General features: G+C 35.0%; 1 protein-coding gene across 3 annotated transcripts in view; it reads right to left on the bottom strand.

Annotated features, from left to right (window-relative positions):
• The window catches only part of LOC118186731 (uncharacterized), a 127,529-nt gene that overhangs the window by 62,038 nt on the left and 50,827 nt on the right, over positions 1–14,664 (bottom strand). For 2 of the 3 annotated variants that reach the window (XM_035356865.2, XM_035356864.2), the window contains exon 4: positions 5,400–5,441. In XM_035356865.2, coding sequence (XP_035212756.1) covers positions 5,400–5,441 — 42 coding nt within the window. Of the gene's footprint in view, positions 1–5,399; positions 5,442–11,844; positions 11,975–14,664 lie in introns of those variants that run through there. The other variant, XM_085817943.1, reaches the window with a different exon arrangement.

The raw sequence follows: 14,664 nt of genomic DNA on the forward strand, positions 1-14,664 counted from the left end.
TACGTTTCCGTCTGTGTCCACTAGGGGCGGGGCTAGCGCGGCCATCTTGGGGTCAGAGCGTTGCGCAGCTCAGTCTGCATCTAGCCGTGCTAGTGAGAGGTTCGTGCTGTGCTCCGTTCAGATACTGTGACGGACTGAAATGTCTGCGTTAATTGAAAATCCCGCGAGCTGCGAGGTGCGCTCAGTAATAAGGTTTCTGACTGCAAAAAACTGTAAACCGATAGAAATCTATCGGCAGCTTCGTGAAGTGTATGGGGACAACATTATCACTGAAGGTGGAGTGCGTCAGTGGGTCATAAGATTTCAAAATGGCCGAACCAATGTTCACGACGAAGATCGAAGTGGGAGACCCAGCATAGTGACCGCCGAACTTCTCGAAAAAGTCGATGCTAAAGTCCGTGAAAATCGAAATTTCACAATAACGGAACTTTCTTTGAGTTTTCCACAAATTTCGCGAAGTTTGTTGCACGAAATCATCAGCGAAAAGCTTGGTTACCACAAGTTTTGTGCAAGATGGATTCCAAAAATCTTGACAGAGGACCACAAAAATCAGCGAATGGCTGCAGCGTTGAACTTTTTGGACGCTTACCATAAGGATGGTGACTCTTTACTCGATCGCATCGTTACTGGTGACGAAACATGGGTGAAACATGTGAACTGTGAAACGAAATTGCAATCAATGCAGTGGGGGCACACAACTTCTCCCCAAAAACCCAAGAAATGCATGCAAACAATGTCGGCAAGGAAGATGATGGCGACTGTTTTTTGGGACAGAAAAGGTGTAATTTTGGTGGACTTCCTGGAAAGAGGCACTACAATAAACTCTCAAAGGTATTGCCAAACTCTCCAAAAACTCAGAAGAGCAATTCAAAACAAGCGCAGAGGAATGTTGAGCTCTAAGATCTTGTTGATTCACGACAACGCCCGGCCCCACACGGCAAATGTCACTCGTAAAGTTCTTGAATCTTTTAAGTGGGAGTTGTTTCCTCATCCGCCGTACAGTCCCGACCTGGCACCGAGCGACTTCCACCTATTCCCAGCAATGAAGAAGTGGCTGGCTATGCAGCGTTTTGATGACGACGCACAGCTGCAAGAAGAGGTAACGAAGTGGTTGAAGGCGCAGGCGGCCGAATTTTTCGACGAAGGAATTTCCAAGCTCGTACATCGCTACGATAAATGCCTTAATTTGTATGGTGACTATGTAGAAAAGTAGTATTTGAGTGTGGCTTTCATCTGTATATAATAAAATTTGTTTCCTATACTTTGTTTATTTTTTTATTCCAAAACGTAATCTACTTTCTGGATAGCCCTCGTATGTTAGATTCCTAGAAATGTAAATAAATGGTTTCCTTTTAAATTGTTGCTATTTCTGTTTTTAAAACATTTTTCCTTATAAATACTTCGACGATAATTCCTCTTTTAATATACCGTAAAAAGCAATAAATATTTTATGTACAAAAGAATTCAAAATTAAAATTAAATTGGAATTAAAACAAGGCACTTCCCTAATAATATTATTAATGGCAATAGTGGATAAGAGGTCTAACATTGTAGCTAAACATAGTTAAAATTAATATAAGAATTCTTCAGTAGAATAAACCCGAAAATTTAAAACGCAAATTGGTAATAGAAACATAAATAAAAAATAATCTCCTTTGTCTGAAACCCTAATTCAGAACTCATCAGGTGATAATAATTCAAAGTTTCATAATCGATTCAAAGTCGATTAATCTGTTTCAAATGCATGTTTTGTTCTTCTGAATCATTTGAGATCCAAAACCGATAAAAGATTCAATTAAATTTCAATAAAAACATTAAATTCAATTTAAAACCGAAAGATCGAATCTCAGATGTATTGAGAATTTATGTTATGATTAATGACTAATATCTAAAAAACAAAATTTCCCTAAAAATGGGAGGTCCCCGATTTTGTAATCCTTAAACTTTTGATACTAGGAAAATGAAAAATTTTTCAAAAGAGATTTCCATAAATAATATAAAATTCTAAGCCGAGCTTTAATATATATATATATATTTCAGGAGGAATAGGGAACAGTTTCTGTTTAAAGCATTCGACACTTCAAATTAGACGTCTAAAACGTAAAAGTAAAATAAAAATTTGGAGGACGTGGTACTTCATTTGGCGTAAATGTTGTGTACTGTTTTGCCTAATCTTAAATTTCTAAATTTTAACAAAGTATTTAAATTAAAATATTATATCACTCATTTGAAAGATAAGTGACCTACATTAATATTTGCTAATAAATATTTCGTTTCAGAAGTCAAACAACAAAAATCAGCGTTATATTTTCAAAATTTTCGCAGGACTAGTTTCGATGGTTTTACCGAACCACCATCCTCAGCTGCACAACCGCAAATGGACAAGATAGGAAATAATGATTAGATAAGATAAGAAAGCCTGGACAAGAATAAGCAAGTGGCGCCATCTGTTGGTGAAACCAGAACTAAAACATAATTTCTTTAAAGTCCGAAGGCAAAGATGGATTGGAATTAGGATCGCTAACTAGAACAGAAAGATATTTTTTGAATGTGAAATGCCTCTAGAAAATCCAGTTCTCCAATGGAAGATGTTTTTTGAATAATTTTGGCAGCAGAAAAATTGAAAGTGTGATTTTCGGACCAACAATGTCGGGTAACAGAGACTTCTGTTTCGTTTCTCTAACATATGCCTCATGTTCCTTAACGCGAAATTTTAAGGCTCTCTTAGTTTGGTCAATGTAAATTAAGCCACACTGGCAAGGAATCCTGTAAATACCCCAGGAATTCATATCCGGAATGGGGTTCTTGATTATGATATTCGGAATTTTATTGAAGGGAGAATAAACAACCCGAAAGTTAAATTTCTGCAAAATATGTGCAACTTTATAGCTAATTGATGGAAAGAAGGGAATGACAACAGAAATTTTTTTTTCCATTGGAGAACTGAATTTTCTAGATTCATTTCACATTCAAAAAAATCTTTCTGTTCTAGTTAACGATCCTAATTCCAATCCATCTTTGCCTTCGGTCTTTAAAGAAATTATGTTTTAGCTCTGGTTTCACCATCAGATGACGCCACTTGCTTATTCTTGTCCAGGCTTTCTTATCTTATCTAATCATTATTTCCTATCTTGTTCATTTGCAGTTCTGCAGCTGAGGATAGCGGTTCGGTAAAACCATCGAAACTAGTCCTGTGAAAATTTTAAAAATATAACGCTGATTTTTGTTGTTTGACTGCTGAATTAGTATTTATTCGGCGTGTTATTGTGTCTTAAATATTTCGTTATTTAAATGTACATTTGACGACCAGCGGAATAATACTTTCCCACCTCATTTCTTTTAAAATGAAGCTCAACTGTTAGATAGGAAACAGGGTAATCTCAAACTCCAGCATCAAAATTGTTTCCTGCTTGTAAGCGTGTTATCTCTATTTTTGATACACAATTCTCGAAAACCTGGATTAAAAATCAAAAGTGTGTCTAGAAGAAGGTCGCTCAAAAGCCAGAACCCGTCAAAAAGATCGATAAATGGCTGTGGATGTTTTCTAGTTGAAAACTGTTGTTTCTATTTGAAAACCTTCGCTAGGAGGTGAATTCAGGGCCTTCTGATTACTAGCCGGATGTGATTTCCTGTATTCACCACGAAGGCAAACAGCAAAGATAGTGTCTAGCCTCGTTTCCGGAAGAAACCTATCCGTCTGAATATCGATGACGTACGTCCTGTGCTCAATATCAGTGTCTTTTGAACTATTCAGGGTAACTTTAAGATAGAATTTAATTTTTTATCACCATAATTATGTTTCCATCAAGAAATAATTAAGAAAAAATACCCCTTATATTAGGACTAAAGGGGCGTTTTTTTAACGTTTTGTGTGTTACTTTTATTTATTAAACATCATGAAATTAAAAATCTAAAATAGCATATCATTCTAAAATAGCATATCCTTTGAATTTCTGATACACAATTTCGGCGCTAGAGTAATTTTTTTTTTTTTTTTTTTTTTTTTTTTTTTAGTCCAAAGGGAATTGAATCCCGAAGGACTATTAGTTTCGTTTTGGCATTTTGCGTCGGACTCATAAATGTCGTTTCACTTTTCAAACTGTTGCCACAAAATGTTAGAGTCCTGCATTATATTTGAAGAAATTAAATAATGAAAAATCTGCATAAATGTATGTATATTTCTCGTATTGTGATAAAACAACGGTACATAGAGTCATCGAATTTTGAATAATGTAATCCTCCAACGAATATGAGCATGTGGAAGACCAAATTTGAAATTTGAAATTTGTTTTATGATCGATTTCCTATTTTTTAAAACTTTGACGAATTTTTGATTAACAAACTCAAGGATTTCAAAGCGAGCAATGGCAACGTTGTGCAGAAAAAACATGTTTATCTCCAGCGCGTGAGTCTCTGTATCGGAAATTCTAAACTTATGCTCGTTTTAAAACTATTTTGCGATATTGCTGTTGCACTGGATCTTATGGTTTAAGTGCGAGGAACATGATATTTAATAAAGAAAGGTAACACACAAAATGTTAAAAAACGCCCCTTTGGAAGTAATTTAAAATCTGAAACATTTCAAATTTTGTTATCTTTTTTTTTTTTTTTTTTTTTTTTTTTTCCAGTACGATTTTGCTATTGCTTACTTTGAAATAGTTGAATTCATTAATCAAAAATTCGTTTAAACGTTTTCAAAATATGAAATAGATAATAAATCATTCCAAATTTGAGCTTCCAAATCACCCTAGAGTGGAATACTACGTTATTCGGAATTTGATGTCCCTAGGTGCCGTCGTTTTTTCACAATGCGAGAAACATACATACATTCATGAAGGTTCTTCTTTATTTAATTTCTTTAAAAATAATGCAAGCATCTAATATTTGGTAATAATTTGAAAAGTGAACCGACAGTTAAAGTGAACCCAAGCAAAGTGCCAAAACGAAATTAATAGAAATTATTGTGGGTAAATAGCGCTTTTGGGCTAATAATAAATATAGTTCTTGAATATATTAGTAGTGTTTACATCAATGGTATATTTATTCAAATAAATTTATAAAACTAGATATTGTAAACTACACAGTTCCCCCGGTGAATAGCAGAATTTAAGTGAAGATCTTTGACTTATTTTTTCATTTTCGGTAGTTCCCATTATTATTTAGAGAAGCTGGTTCCAATCTTCAGGCAATTATTTAGAAACTTTCTTGTTCCATTATTATATAACTATAATTACATCGCCTGCTGTCAACAATTATTTTCTCCGCCTTCTCATTTTATTCTAAACCGAAAATATTTTGCTTTAAAAACGTAAGCAGAGAAAGAAAAAGGTACTTGAATTTGAAAAATTGAAAGAAAATGTCATTTACGCAATGAAAAATGTAATTAACTGCCTACTCACCGTGCTTAACAGCGTTCTCGGATTGCAATAGGCGCAGTCATTCTGAAAGAGAAAGAAAGAATAAATAAATTAGAACGCTGTCTAATTTTCTTAAATGTGTAACAGCTGATTATAAGTTACTGCTTGAATAAACTCGTTTCATAACCCTAGGCGTTTTAAAGCACAAAATAAGTAAGAGGGTTAAACATGAATCTTTCTTTTTGAATATACGTTGTATAAATGTTAAAAGGCTTTGAATCTTTAAATAATTTTCTAACAGTTTCTCAATTTAATAATTCTTGTAAACCATTTTAAGACATCTAAAATTTATCGGAGACCTAAATTAGTGATAACATTAGCTAATAATGTAAAAATTAATTCGTAGTCGATTTAATCAGTAACTAAAAGTAATTAATTCTGTGTTCTGTTATATTAATTTATTAATAATTAAACCGCTCAACCGGTATTCGATAGCGCCTCTGACTGCCGTGCTGAAGGGCCGAGGTTTGAATGCCGTAGAAGGCATGGATGTTTGTAAAATGTATAGAGTCGGTGCGGCAGGCCAGCAGTCTAAATATGCGGCGAACCGAAAGTCCTCTCGTGTGGCTTGGTGGAAGAGAAGAGTGGAGGAAAATCCTCGGACCGTCCTCTCGGTGTGCTTCTCAATCAAAATTGGGAGGGGGAGGGACGGAAGTGAGTGAAATCGCACTGTCACCTGAATTGTGCTCAAGGCTTTGCCATCGGCAGGCGTATTCTAGCGCTCCTTGCCTCAAGGAAGTTCGTGGGCTTAGGCTGACTACGTCAGACAACTGAGTGTAAGGAACAACAACAATAATTAATAACTAAGACTCTTCGATAATTAAACTGTAACACAATTTTTTTGGTGGGGATTTCTATGAAGCATGCGTGTCTGGAGTTTTTGAGACGGAAAGAAAAGGAAATTATAAGGAATTTTCGCCTTCCCCTCTGCGTAGTTTTGGAGTGTAACTGATCACACCGGGTTTACAATTGGAAAATCCCGAATTTGAATCCCGATGAGCTGCTTTCTTACGATTCTAGCTCCAAAAATTCTAAATAGCTCTACCGTAGCGTCCTATTAAAAGATTGTGGAATTAAAAGATCATCAGCCTATTAAAAGATCGTCAGCCTAATTTGTTCGACTGAGCCCTCATTCTTCTCTCATCGGTTGCTCTTTAAGTGGGGAAGAATAGAAAGAATGTTCTTCTCCTCCACTGCTTGCTATCATGTTGTAACTGGTACCACATCCGGCTGGCAGTCAGAAGATCCAGATTTCAGATCTCGGCGAGGGTATAGATAATTTATGTATAGCTATATTTATGTTTCCGGTTCGAAAAAAAACCTTAACATATGCTACAGAATGAAGCACGAATAGGTAGATTGTAATCACAAATTAATTTCTATTTTATTGGATAAATTGCCCTACGATCTTTATATTCTTTCATAGTTAGCTCTCTATATTTTCAGCTACTGAAATGATATTTTTAATCCGCAGCACAAATTATTTTTGCTTCTTAAAATAGCATTAGTCTTTGTCAGTCTACCCTGAAATGCATTTATTTTCTTCAAATCAAGTCATTTAGATTTTCTTCAAAGCATGTTTGAATTTTGTCATAATTGTATTGGCAGAATCCCCTTTTATTTGCGAATTTTATACACTAATAAAATTTTCTCTTGCTCTTATGTTTGCAGCCCCTTTCACTTTCTATTTAATGTTTTCCAACCCCACAGATTTTTAAGACTGTTTTTCTGAAAATAATTTTAATTATTAGCGCTTTTTTTACTAGCTATTTCGACGAAAGGAATTCAAATGCAGAAATTCTACTTTTTAATTTCATATATACTGTGGAATATATATGACATTATACTTTTAGCAGTTTTAAATTTAATAATAATGACAATAATAGTCCCGATCGTAATACTGTGAAATCTCTCATGGCTAATGCTGAAAAGCACCTACCTACATAGAAGACAAAACTCTTCGAATAATGGAAGTTTCACTGTAATTAATTTTAACTCAATATGCATTCCTAAACAGAAAATCAGCAATGCTGTTACAAAATGCCCAGGTGCGGTAAGATAGCTTCCCCACAAAGCTGGAGGGTTGCCAGAAAGTGGCAAGGAAAGGCAGGTTTACCAGATTTTACACGAAACCGCCCATTTGGCGATATTTGTTCAAAAATTGGTGATATAATTGGTGATATACCATAAACGGAGCGAGAACATTCTAGAATGAATTCTTAACGATTTTCCCGAGAATGCTCTCGGATGCAGGTTGAAATCTATATATACCCTGCCTTGTACGCGAAGTAAGAGAGTATCCTGAAAGTATCAGTAGTATGTTGAATTCAGTAGTAGTGTCTTGAGTTCAGAGATTAGCTCAAGAGCGATCGACAGAGTCAGAAACTGTACTTTAGTGCTTTGCCGTGAAGCTGTCTTCACCTTTATAGACTGATAGCCTGAAGGCTGTGTTGCGGATTGTTTCAGCGTGTTTATCGTAGTTTTCTGACGTCTGTAAACGTGTCTTTGGAACTCTCCTGCGTAATAATGAAGATTAACTTGTGTTTTGATTCTCCATCAACTGTTATCATCAATCACTCCAAATCCACGAAACCGTAGAATGCAACAATACTACGAAAGAAGAACCGTAAGGTTTTACATACTAAGAACTAGATAGTTTATTTAACCTATGAAAACGATAAACTGTCTGGACAGAAAATTTGATTACCATTATTTGTTCACTTATTAATATACACATCTTATGCAGTAATACATGCTCTGTACGCCAACGAAGTAATCAGTATCACCTGCTGAATATTCTAGCACGTTTCATGGATTTAAGCATTCACAGCTTAATCGCTGAGGCCCTTTGCAGGTATGAACCGATAATCTTAGATGGACTCTACGATTGACAATTATAAAGATACAATTGCCCCTAAGAACACATCAGATTCACTCAAGATGTTCGTAGTAACATTTATTATATATGTTTAAACATTATGCTGTTGAAAGATGGGGCTGCAACATTCAAACGTAGCTGTAACATTAGCTTTATGAACAAATCAGCATGTATTTTAGCTGCCATTTCTTTTGGAACCAGATTAGAGGAGTATGTCAAACATACATAATGTCAGAAGTTGGGATACAGAGCCGTTTTCGTATGGAAGCCTGCTCATGGCATAGGCGGAATGTTTCCATATTATTTTCTATTTATTGTCTCGCCCAAGGAAACTGTATGATGCATCGTTAAACACGTTATCAAGCCTTCACTGTAAATTTCAACGTACTCTGCAGCACGTTAGGACTTGTGTATGATGATAGATGATTTTCGAGGTTCAAGTTTTTAAAGCCACGGGTATCGAAATTTCTCCTTTTCTAAGCTTGCATTACATGCTCTTTACTAGCTTGAAGCCTTCTTTATTGTAACGAAAATGTGAGATTTTTCTGAATACATATTGTGGCATTTCATAAAATTGAGAAAATATAAAATAACACCTTACTTAAGAACATACCAGAGATAATAGAACATTTCAACGCAGTTTTTGGCTCCGAAAAAATGGTAAGATGAAATATACTTACAGATAAAATAAAGCTGTGATATAATATATCCCTCTTATAAACATAAAAGAGTAATAAATTAAAACAATGCATTCTAAACTAAAAATAGTATAAAAATAGTAACAAAAGAAAGATCGAGCGAAGCAATTTAAATTGCAAAGCGAAAAAATAAAAATTATAATAATTTAATGGGGATACAAGATTAAATGCATATAGGGCTTGCCGTTTTTCGTTTTGTTTCGTTAGCTGAAATAAATTGTTTTAGTTAAATGAATCTTTTAAGCAAATATAGCTATATTACTCTTTCCTTCCAGGCAGTTAGGGTTTCTTAAAGCAATAAAAAAGTACATTAATCCACCTAAAACAATTATTTTTTGTCCTATCGATTGAACGTAAACTGTTCCTAAAATATGTGGGCAAGGTAAAAGTAATGGGATAAAAAATAATCTGTTCGCTAGTAACTAAAATTAAGCTTTACTGACATTGGAGAGAGTAATGATCTCGTCAAGTAAAGGATTATTTTTATCTGTTTAAGAATAAATAAGGCACTAAGTTAGTGATAATAGTTAATGATTTAGATGGTTTTACGCTTGTGTAATTATCACTGTAAATTTACCGTAATTTTGATTATCAGAACAGGTTTAGTTGTGATTAGAAAGAGTTCTGATTTTCATCTTCCGAAAAGTGAAAAAATAAAATATTCTCGACATCGGAAATCAGTTACAGACTTTCAGGAGAGATAGAATACACCTAGACGATGGAAAATTACACAGCAATGCATGACCGAAAAGGTTTTCCTAGCGCATTAGTGACAATACTAAACACAACAAAGGAAAAAATGAAGAGGGTGAGGAAACATGTTTATTATGCTTAGTACGGTAAAAATCAAGAAATAAAAACAAAAATAGGCAACGATTGTCATCAAAGTAGGTGTTCGAAATTACGCCTCCGGACTCTGTTGCAGGTCTTACATCTCCGGCCCATCGAAGAAAATGTTCTGGAAATTACCGTTCGTGTCTCAGACTTCCCCAGCAGCTGTCATGATGCGTGCAACAAGTTCCTCGGCACTTTTAACGGGAATTTCGGACACCATGTCTTGACGTATATCCAGATGTCTTGATGTATATCCAGAGGAAGTAGTCAATGCAAAAGAGATCTGGTGATCTTGCTGGCCTATGCACCGGACTACCGTTGCCAATCCTATGTTGATGATAAGTTTCGAACTTAATTTCGAACACCTTCTTTGATGATGATCGTCTGTTCTTTTTATTTATTGCACTTTCGCTGAACAAACATATTCTTACCATTTTCCAGTCCTTCCGTTTTTATGTTTTGTGTCGTCACTACCGCGCCAGGAAAGCGTTTCCGACCATGCATTGCTATGTGTTTTTCCATTGTATAGATTTACTATATCTCTCCTGAAAATTTGTAACCGATTTGCTGAAACACCCTATATAAAGATTAAGAGATCTTAGCAGAGCTGGAAATGTGACATTGGCAACATTGTGCATATTCATCGTCACGTTACCAATTAAAGTTACTATAATGTCACAATTTAGCCCAATTTTGCTAACCTGTCTACATTACACCTTCGACCATTGAGGCTCCGATTTCAGATCCTCGAAAAATATATTTCGGTGAAACAATCCTCAGTTTTTCTGACAGCATTAGCAAGTACTGTGATATTATTTATAATAATGCTGATTTCCATGCTAACATAATTAAAAATTATTAGTTCTATATTTTAAAGTGATCATGTTAATTAATTTGAGAAAGCTTAATCATTTGAAAATTCTAGGCTAAAATTTTAAATATATAGGATCTTTATTTTTTACAGAAGCCTATATTTATAAAACAATTTGTTTCACAGTGCAATAAACTTCCAACATATTAAGCCTTTGGTCTTGAATTAAAAACATAAAAATAGATTTTAAACCAATGATGCAATTTTCTAAGTAACTCGTACTGGAAGAATCCAATGAAATATTTCCAGCTTGCAAGAAATACGTTGTATTACTGAAATGTACATAAAATATGAAAGCATCAGAGCTTTCAAATTCGTGATCCCATGATATTATTAAATGTTTGGTTAGTCAAAATACGTGCTTTCTGAATTATAATCTCCATTTCTTTTGTATTCTGTATGGTTCGGTGCCTTTCTAGTTTAATTTTGTTACGGAACTCCCTTTGTGTTCGTTAAAATTGTATTATGAGAATTCAAAGTTCATGTTTAAAAGACTAGAAATTCAACTTTAACCGTCGTAGTTCAACCTGAGTTTCACTGTATGGCATAAATAAAATAATGCGTTTTTTTTAAATACCGTTCATATATTCTATAATTTCATTATTATTTTATTTAACTGACACCCATCAATCCACAAAAATGATTAACAGGTTTATTTTGTTGTAAGATAAGCTTAAATAACTTTTTAAAAAATATATTTTAAACATAAAAATAATTATATATATTTTATAATTTCATTGAAAATACGAAATGCATTCTGACGTATTACACGGTATTTTTACCCTCCTTTCCAACATGCCTTCGAGGTGTAACGCTAGCCACTCGGCGCGTAGTTGAACGTTCCAGGTTCGAGGCTCATTTTTCATGCCTCCCGCTTTAAAATAACCTAATGGCTCTATACTGGCGCCCGAACTAAAAGGTTGTGGACGCTAATTCGTCAACGCCATGATTTAGCGGTTGGGTCCCGTAATCCCCAGTCGCCCTTTAAAACGGGGTGTACAAAACTTTCTCCCTCCTTCCAACATGCCTTCGTGGTGTAACGGTAGCGCATTCGGTGCGTATTCGAGTGGCACAGGTGTTGCAACTTATGATCTTTTTTCTTATTATTTACATTTTAACAACATCGATAAGTGAAATTTTGCTTACCTTTCTTAATAAATATCCACAGGAACGCTTGGAATTCCTTTTCATTTTTATCACACAGAAGCTTTATTTACAACTATGTACAAGAAATGTATGCTTACATTAGAACATTCATCATGCTTTTTTGGTTGCCACTACATCTATCTCAAAAATCCGCAATGCGGTAAGAAAAATATAACAAGCTAAAAGTAAAAAACGCTGCGCCCTCTCGTGGCCAGCTACATAAACTGTAACATCCTCCCCCTCGATGAACTCTTGGTTCATCAAAGGATTGGATTCTGAAGTTATCTTAAACACTAAATGTTTTTAATGTTCTACAAGTTTAAATGTTCATAGATGCAGTGTTCGCAATTTAAGTTCATTGTATTCAGTTCAAAGAGTTCAAGTCATTTCTAATGGGTACAGTAACTGCACAGGACGACGAAGATGAGTTCCATTAGCTAAACGGACAGTGCAAGCCCTTATTTTCCCATCTCGTCCTGGATGACACTCCTGTACAACTCCCATCTTCCATAATAATCTTGGTAATTTTTCTTCATGTACTAGAACTACAGAGCCTTTCAAAAGATCTGTTACGGCATTACCTCTCTGAATTTGTTTTACGTTTCTAATTTCAAGTAAGTATTTTCTTTTCCATCTTTTCCAAAACTCTTCTAATAATCTTAGCCGGTATTTATATCGCCTTGTTAAATTTTCTTTAGTTGAATCAGGTTCAAGAAATTTGCCAGATGGTAAGGATGTCAGTCTTCGTCCAACTAGAAAATGAGCTGGCGTCAGCGGTTCTGGTTCTCCAACTTCACTATAAACATTCGTCAGGGGACGCGAATTCAATATCGCCTCAATTTCAATTAAAACTGTTTCCAGCTCTTCAAATTTAAGTGAAGCCTTCATGAGTATTTTCTTCAAACATGATTTGATAGATCTAACAAGCCTTTCCCAGAAACCGCCCCACCAAGCCACCTTCTCCACATTGAATTTCCACTCAATACCTTTGTTACCAAAATAATTTTGAACTTCAGTGTCCTTGATGAAATTCCATAGTTTTTGTAAATCCTTATCTGCTTTTTTGAAGGTTTTTGCATTGTCTGAATATATTATTCGACATACTCCTCTTCTTGAAATAAATCTTCTAAAGGACAGAAGAAAATTGTTTGCTGTTGTTAGACACAAGTTGCTAGACACAAGTTCCAGATGCACTGCTCTGGTTACAGCGCATGTATACAGAGCAATATAAGCTTTCCCAGTTTCATCCTTTGTACTCATAGGACCAGCAAAATCAAGTCCTACAACTTCGAAGGGATTTGCCTCTGTTATTCTTTCGATTGGTAAAGGAGCGATATCCTGACTTAGTGGCTTAGCTTTAAATCTGTAGCAAATCACACACTTGTTAATATTACTCCTTACACGCTGTCGACCCTTAAGTATCCAAAATTTTTCCCTAATTTGAGTTAAAGTTTCAGCTACACCAGCCTGTGCTTGCATTTCGTGACAATCTTTAATGATACGATCTGTGAAATGAGACTTCTCAAGTAGTATTGCTGGGTATGTTTGATTATAGCTTAACCCAGCATTTTGAAGCCTTCCTCCTACTCTGAGTATTCCATTTGAGTCTACAAATGGATTTAATGTAAATATTTTCGAACTATGTATGCTTTGTTTCATCTTTAATTTCCTTACTTCTTCTTTAAAATTTTCTTCCTGAGTTTTCTTGATCCAGAAATTCTCTGCTTCATTCATCTCTTCAGCCTTAACAGGTCCAATTCTTCTTAGTTTTGGGTTTTTCAAATTATTGATAAATCTGAAAACATAAGATGTTATTCTATATACCTTTTTTATGTCACTAAAGTTCTCGATAAGAATGATATTTTCAACAATACAGTTTGCTGTTAAAATTTCTTGCTTCTTTCCTTTTCGTTTCTCAGAATTTGTTATTTTATCATCTTCCTTAAAATTTCTCGAAGATCTGGGCCAAACGTTGTTATCTTTGACAAGCCAAGGTGGGCCATACCACCACAGCTCATTTTTTGAAAGGGTTTCTACCTTCTATCCTCTCGTCAATAAGTCCGAAGGATTCTCATGGCTGGGACAATAATTCCACCAATCTGGATCAGTTTTCTCTTGTATTTCTAGACACCTATTTCGTACAAATTGTTTCCATTTTGTCGGATCAGCCTTGACCCAATGTAATACAATTTCTGAATCTGTCCACATATAAATCTTCATTTCTATGTTTTTCAACGAATGTCGGATGTGTGTGATGAGTCGAGCTCCTATGACTGCTCCTAAAAGCTCCAGTCGAGGTAACGTAACCCTTTTTATGGGAGCAACTCTTGCTTTGGACATAACAAATGATGTTTTTGTTAACTCATTTTCATTGTATCTCAAATATACAACGGCACCATATCCCTTTTGGCTACTATCTGTAAAACAGTGCAATTGAATATTCGACAGATTTCCTTTTGACAGGTTGTTGAAATAATGTCTTGGAATTTCAACATTTTTTAATTTAGGAATTTCATTATACCAGGTTTTAAATTGATTCTGCAATTCTTGATCAAGTGGTGCATCCCATTGGTAACCTCTTTGCCAACATTCTTGCATCATCATTTTAGCTGCAACAACAAAGGGAGATATGAAACCGATAGGATCGTATAGTTCGCCCGCAACTTGAAGAATCTTCCGTTTTGTTATTTCCTCAGACGGATCCTTGAGTAATTCATCTTTGATTCGAAATTTCAGTTTATCTGCTTCATGATTCCAAATATATCCTAACAAAGTGCTAATCATTCCGTCTCCATTAAACTTCGTATTTTCAGCTGCATT

This window comes from Stegodyphus dumicola, chromosome 6, assembly GCF_044657685.1.
Source record: "Stegodyphus dumicola isolate Sdum_Otavi_A_Nest chromosome 6, ASM4465768v1".
Classification (NCBI taxonomy): domain Eukaryota; kingdom Metazoa; phylum Arthropoda; class Arachnida; order Araneae; family Eresidae; genus Stegodyphus; species Stegodyphus dumicola.